Source organism: Neltuma alba, unplaced genomic scaffold (assembly GCF_004799145.2).
Source record: "Neltuma alba isolate B1F8T4 unplaced genomic scaffold, ASM479914v2 tig00011237_pilon, whole genome shotgun sequence".
In the NCBI taxonomy this organism is placed as follows: Eukaryota; Viridiplantae; Streptophyta; class Magnoliopsida; order Fabales; family Fabaceae; genus Neltuma; species Neltuma alba.
The window spans coordinates 12,198-18,988 of record NW_021635956.1 but is presented as its reverse complement, the minus strand read 5'-3'; the positions used below and the strand labels follow the sequence as shown (position 1 = coordinate 18,988).

General features: G+C 36.1%; 1 protein-coding gene across 1 annotated transcript; it reads left to right on the top strand.

Moving 5' to 3' along the window:
• The first annotated feature begins 227 nt into the window (after positions 1-227).
• Positions 228-5,749, top strand: LOC114762605 (golgin subfamily B member 1-like). The gene is made up of 5 exons (XM_028952114.1): positions 228-502; positions 1,693-2,110; positions 2,313-4,242; positions 4,414-4,620; positions 5,142-5,749. The coding sequence occupies exons 2-5, from the start codon at positions 1,794-1,796 to the stop codon at positions 5,457-5,459; spliced, it is 2,772 nt and encodes a 923-aa protein (XP_028807947.1). The 5' UTR covers positions 228-502; positions 1,693-1,793; the 3' UTR covers positions 5,460-5,749.
• Positions 5,750-6,791: the final 1,042 nt, after the last annotated feature.

Below are 6,791 nucleotides of genomic sequence, written 5' to 3'. Positions count from 1 at the left end.
GAGCGTTACGAGTTACGAATCTCTCGCTGTTCAAATTCTGTTTGAAATTTGAATTTTCTTGCTCAAACTGGATACCTCTCTTTAATGGTATGTCATTAACTCCTTGATATTGGTTTAATTTTTTCTGATTTCATATGAGCAACGGTAATTTTCTTCCCATTTGAGTTATGTTTTCTTGGGGGCTTGATTTTTGTTTTCTTGTGCTGTGCGTCTATATCTGTTCCATCGTCTTATGGTAGAAAGTAGTGGAATGGGTTGTTTTCTTTTCAGTATTTTCTGTTTGTTTACTGGGAAAGTGGAGTAAACATAGGCGGAGAAGTTTCCCTGTTCATTTTGAAGTTGAATTGATCAATGGAATTACACTGATTCCCGGTTTTCTTGCTTTGTTTTTCTGGAAAAACTTGAATTGTAAGTGATCTCGCTCGCTGGCTCGCTCCCTCTTTTTTCGCAGTGAACTTGCTTTGCCTTTTCCTTTACCATTCCTTGGCAGGTTCAGATAAAGGTATCAAAATCTCCCCAAAACTGTTCCGTTCTGTATATATTTGTATACCCTATGTTGTTTTCTGTATTTTATATCTTTCAAATAAAAAGTTGGTGTTTGATCTTAGTTTTTTTTCATATCATGGTTTTCTCTGTTTTGCTGACTTATAGTTCAATTACATCAGATGAACATGGTCATCTATAAATATTGATTATTGACCTTTGCGTAGAGCTGTCAAAATCAGCTACCCCCTGAGTGGACCCATAAAATTGGCGGGTTGGGTTTAGATTTTACTTCTTGGTTTTAAAGTTTTTTTGTAACAACATGCATTCTCTACATAATAGCTTTGGATTTCTTCAAAACTAGGAAGCTATGAAGTACGTCTCAAATCTTGCAGATTCTTAGACATTGATTGAAAATGACATGCAACTCTATGTTAGTGTTAATTAAATTTATCATACAACATGATGCTCCTTGTGAAGTCTAGCAGACTAGAATAATGGACTGTTGTGCTAATTATTTGCAGAATTGTTGGGCTCATCTTTTGTACTTTCACCTATCAGCATGGATTACATTGAACCAATCCCTTTCTTTCAATAATTTTGTATTCTAGTTATCTAATCTACATCTACTATGTGCAGCAATGGTGATAGAAAATATTGTCAAAACATGAGCTCAACAGACAGTTCAACAATAAAAGCTGAACTTGTACTATAACCTAATTCAACTTAAACCAATGTAATTGTTTTCGCTTGGTGAGTTAAACCAGCCTATTGGCACCTCAGCCCATGATGTGTGGATTGGGATATACTTTTCGGATAGCTATAGGCTTATTATTAATATTATTTTTTGTGGCTGCCTTTTGTTTGGGCTAGTTATTTTCCTATTTAATTGTTTTCCTATTTAATTCAATTTTGTTAAATTATTTGTTATATGAGCATGCATTAGAGTTGGGGGTTTGAATCTCAACTCTTGTGTATAAGCAACCAAGTTGGGCTGGGTCTACCCTTTACCCTCAGTAAAAGAATATATCGGGCTTATTTTTCTTTAATTGTAAATTATAAATTATATTTTCTCCATGACGTCCTTTTTCTTCTTTCAGTTATGGTCTTCATCTAATTAAATAATTCTCCTTATTACTATTGTGTTTAAGCTATACATATATATTCTGCGCTGATATGGGCTTTTTGTGTTTTTCCTTTTATTTTTAGGTTCAGTGAGATCTGAGTTTTTGGCATGTTAGTTCCTTAGATCCCAGGAAAGCCGATCAAGTTCATGAGATTGTGTTGGAATTACAAAGGATCATTAACACATGAAGAAACTGTTCTTTTTTAAATCTTCTGCGTCTAGCAGTGGGAACAATAGTGCAGTTCCCCCAAGACCCACAAATAAGCAAATATGCTGGGAGAACTCGTCAGAAAGTGGATTATATGGTCAGGCTCTTGGCAGAGCCGAGGATAGCTTCCAGAGTCCAACGGGATTGTTCTCTAAATCCCATAAGCATGCAGATAGCCAGGGTTCAGGTAGTGGGCCAAGACTTAGAAGGAGCAGGTCTTTGTCAACAGCAGCCTACCAAGTGAAAGATCATAGTAGGTCTCCTAGTTTCATTTCAGGTGATCAATATCATCAGTGTGAGAATTCTTCTCAGTAAGTATTTATGTCACCTAATTTTGAAGTGCGCGCACACACGAATATCCTATAGAAGCTTATTCTAAATTGTTCGTATTTACTTTTTTTTTTGGCAGAGATTCTTAGTTTCTTCCTGCTATCAGACTCTTACTCCTGAGAAGCAAAGGCAGTCACCTATCCACATTTCACATGGAACTGAGAGGCCTGGCTCAGCTTGCTCTTCAAGGTCTCATAATGATTCATCTGGGAACTCCTCCACTTCTTCTAGCAACATTTCAAGTAAGATTGTTGACCGTTATATTGATGGAGAGCAGCAGCCAGAAAAAACCAGGTCAAGGAAAAATTTACAGAAAATTTATGGTGAAAATGGAAATCATAGTATGAAGCTCCCTCCAAAAATTCAGTACACAGCGCCTAATTCACCAACTGATGGTGGTGCTAGATATAAACCAAGAGCTCATTCATTTAGAGAAGCTAAAGGCGCTGATATTCACTTTTCATCCAAAGACTGGAAAGAAAATGGGTTTGGCCATGAATCTCCTCGGAGCCTCGCAAAAAATGTCATTGAGAGACTTTCTCAGTTTCATTCTTTCTCTAAAATCACTTCAAAAGAGGTTGGTCTTGATAATCCAATTACAGTTGAAGATGTATTTGCTAGATCTGTAAATGAAGGCTGTGAGTCAGATCCAGATGAGGCTCTTCCAAAAGGTTATTCTTTTGGTAAACCTCACAGAATGGCAGGTGGTTATCATAGCATTGACGATCAAAGATTCCAGAAACATGATGTCTCTGCAGCAGCCAACTGTGACGGCTTAAGCTATGTTGTCCTTGAAGAGGATGTTGATGCAGAGCTACAAAGACGATTAAAGGAAGTCAAAGAGAGAGTTACTCTTTTTTCGAAGGAATTTGAAAGAGAATGCTTTCTTCTTGACAGTGGTTTTGATGTGTCTGTGTTGGTTCAGACAATCAGAAACCTAGAAGAGGAGAGGTTAAGTTTGGCAATGGAAGTTTCAGGCCTTCTTCAGTCTCGCATTGCTGAAAGGACATCTGCTAAGGAAGAACTTAGATCCTTAAAGGAAGAATCGGGGTTACAGGCTCGACGGCTAGAAAAGGAAAAGAATGAGATACAGTCAGGATTGGAGAAGGAATTGGACAGAAGGTCAAGCGACTGGTCACTTAAGCTCGAGAAGTGTCAGCTGGAAGAGCAAAGGCTTCGTGAACGTGTTAGAGAGCTTGCTGAGCATAATGTATCGCTACAAAGGGAAGTCTCATCCTTTAGTGACAGGGAAACAGAAACCAAAAAACTAATAATTTGTTCTGACCATCAACTCAAGGAAATGACTGAAAAGATGGAAGAAATGAAAGAGCAAAATTTGTATTTTCAACAAAATGTCTTAGAATTACAACAGAAGTGTAAGATAGTAGAAGAGAAAAGGGACATTTACCGAAGAAATTATGAAGAGAAGGAGAAGGAATGTAAAGAGTTACACAAATCCATCACAAGATTACTAAGAATATGCAGTGACCAAGAGAAGACAATCACGGGGTTGCGAGATGCATTTAGTGAGGACTTGAAGAATCCTTCTATGGAGAGGGTGGAGAAGCATGTTGCAAGAATGCAAATGGAGCAAATGAGGTTATCGGGTGTAGAAATGGCCTTGAGAAGGGAGTCAGAGTCTTATAGGATTGAAGCAGATTCTCTTCGCCAAGAAAATATAACTCTACTAAACCGCTTAAAAGGGGATGGGAAAGGAATTGTTGCTGCTACTTATAAGCTAGATAAAGAGCTGTTGGCCCGTATTTATTGTCTGCAAAATCAAGGCCTGACAATGCTAAATGAAAGCTCCGACCTATGCTCAAAGTTGTTTGAATTTATCAAAGGGACGGGAGGTCAGCTTCTTCAAGATTCACGGCAGGAAATGGAAGTGAAAAGAAATGGTCTAGATGGGCAATTTATTGTTGAATCTGAAAGTAGAATTCAGAGTCTTAAAAGTGGAATTGAAAGCTTAACTAGGAGTTTGCAGATGATGTCGGGTTTGGTTGCTGAAAAGTCAAGTTCATTGACAACTAAATTTCAGTCACAGTTTATTGATCCTGATAAACTAGCTAAATTGAATGATCAATCATCTGAGGTAAGTCACTGCTAGACCTTTATAATATATTATCTTAAGCAAAATGCGGATTGTAACTTGTCTATTTCTTATATTTAACCTTTAAATATAAGCTTTTTTTTTCCTTCTTTTTTTTTTAGCACGTTCTTTTTATTAAAGACATATAACTAACCTTTTAAAAATCTTTTGTAGGATATGATAAAAACTGAACTTAAAGCAGAATGCTTGCTTACAAGTCTGTTAAGAGAGAAGCTATACTCGAAAGAGCTCCAAGTTGAGCAGCTGCAAGCTGAACTTGCTACAGCAGTAAGAGGAAATGACATACTTAAATCTGAGGTACAAAATGCACTAGCCAACCATTCATGTGTCAACCATAAGTTGAAGGACCTTGAACTTCAGGTCAGTCCCCACTATCAATTTTCGTAAATTATATAGGTAAGCAGGCCATTTTCTGTGGAAAATGTCTAATAAAATGTGCTACCTCTAATTCTAAATATAAGAACTAATTAAGAGATTTGTTTTGGTTCTAAATATAAGGCCTCAATTTACTTTACCTTCTAATTTTATAACCTCAAAGTACCTTTGTTGATTGCACATAATAAGAGGGTTTTCATTGAGAAGTGGTTACAATGCACATGATAAGAAAGGATACTTTAGAAAAACCAATATATTTGTTATAAATAACTAACTTAACTAATTTTTTTAATATTTATAAATTAATTATTTAGCTCTTATATTAAAGATTAGAGAAAGTAATAAAGTTTTCCGTAAGTTTATTTTGTTTAAGAATTATCTTCCAACAAATGGAGTGTAGAGTTGGAGGGTTCCTGGCAGTACTTTCGGAAGTTGCTGTTGCTTGGACCTGGTCCTACTCGGCTAGGAGAAGTATGGAAATTAATTTATCATGTTCTGGGTAACAGATGTTGAAGAAAGATGAGAACATAAGCCACCTCCACAGTGATCTGAAGGAATCTATGAAAGAATTAGCAATCGTTAAGGGAATATTGCCCCAAGTAAGCGAGGAGAGAGATCGCATGTGGGAACAAGTGAAGCAATATGCCGAGCAGAATATGCTATTGGACAAAGAGATCAATGGCTTGAGGAAGAAGATAGAGGTCCTTGATGAAGATATACTTGTAAAGGAAGGTCAAATAACAATATTAAAAGACTCCCTTGGTAAAAAGCCCTTTGACCTCCTTGGGAGTCCTGATCCTATGCATGAATTTTTGCTTAACTGATTGCTATAAGCGCATATTTCTTTTTCATAGGCCAACTCATTATACGTTGTTCATAGTTCTATACATCAATGAAGTTTTGAAGGTTCTTTTCTTGAGTTTATAGATGAATTTGTGCTTGCATTATTTTGTACAAGCTTTGTTCTTTTTTTAAGGTCATGTTATAATATCTTCTACTTTTTCCTATTTGATTGACTCTTGTTATCATCAGTCAGTGTATCATAATATGATATAAACTTCGAATTATTTAAAACTTATAAATAGTGTGGCATTGTGGCTCATTTTAATACCCATGCAAAGTATGAGACATCTCATTATTTTTTCCCCTTTAATATTTTAATTATGCATGATCGATCAACTTCAAACCTAAGGGGTCCATCTTCTTGGGAAATAGAATCTTTTCTTTTAACCCTCTACTTTGAGCAAGCTTTTTTTAATGAAAAAAATTACTCATAGTTCTCAATTAAAAAAAATAAATACAAATAGATTTTTTGAACTTTAATTATTACTTATAGGTCCAAGGGGACTTGGAGTAATTTGAAGGAGAAATTCTTGTGCGCTCCAGGAGCACCACGTCATTTATAGTCTGACAAATAAAAACCTGCCATCTCATTAAACTTAATCTTTAGCTGTAAACTTAGCTGTCAGCTTTTAATTTGTACTTCTTCTGTTTCTTATTATAAGAGACATTTGATGCTTATAGCATGTTTTCATATATAAGAGACACTTAAAAGTTGTCTCTAGTTTTTTGTATTGATTTCCTATTTTACCCCTATTTATTTTGTCTCCAACTCATATTCTCTCTCCCTCCCACTTCTCTTTTTTTTAATAATTTAATTGTTCTCTCACATACTCTCTCTCCTTATTAATAGGGGCATTGTTGGAAAAAATATTATACTTTTTACATATTAATTGCCTTCAACTAATTTTAACTGTTTTTTTTATCAACGTAATTTGGTTATTTGTCTCTTATAATAAGAAACGAAGGGAGTATTTACTTAAGTAATTTAATTTAACAATTTCTTTTAGAAAGTCGTTCTCATCTTTTGTTCCTGACTTTTTCTGCCCTCGTCGCTAGCTCGTCGTCTTCTTCTCCATTTGTTTTTCCAAAACTCCCTTCCACATAATTTTTCTTCTTTGTTGTGTGTTTCTGCATCAGGAGCCACCATGTTTCTCCCCTCCTCTTCCCTGATCACCCTTACCTTCTCTATATTTATCCTCTCCCATCTCCCTCACCTTCACCCTCCAACTCCTCCCGCCGTCACTTCCGCCCGCCCTATCTCACTCCTGCCGTCAGTGATTCCGTCTAGTTCGCTTCTCTCCATTTGGAAGATT

Bases quoted from the DNA above. Each gene is read 5' to 3' on its own strand.
- LOC114762605 (XM_028952114.1), top strand. From the start codon at position 1,794: ATGAAGAAACTGTTCTTTTTTAAATCTTCTGCGTCTAGCAGTGGGAAC. The intron at 2,111-2,312 runs GTGTGAGAATTC...TGGAACTGAGAG, and splicing joins TCAGGTGATCAATATCATCA to GCCTGGCTCAGCTTGCTCTT. The intron at 4,243-4,413 runs GTAAGTCACTGC...AATCTTTTGTAG, and splicing joins TGAATGATCAATCATCTGAG to GATATGATAAAAACTGAACT.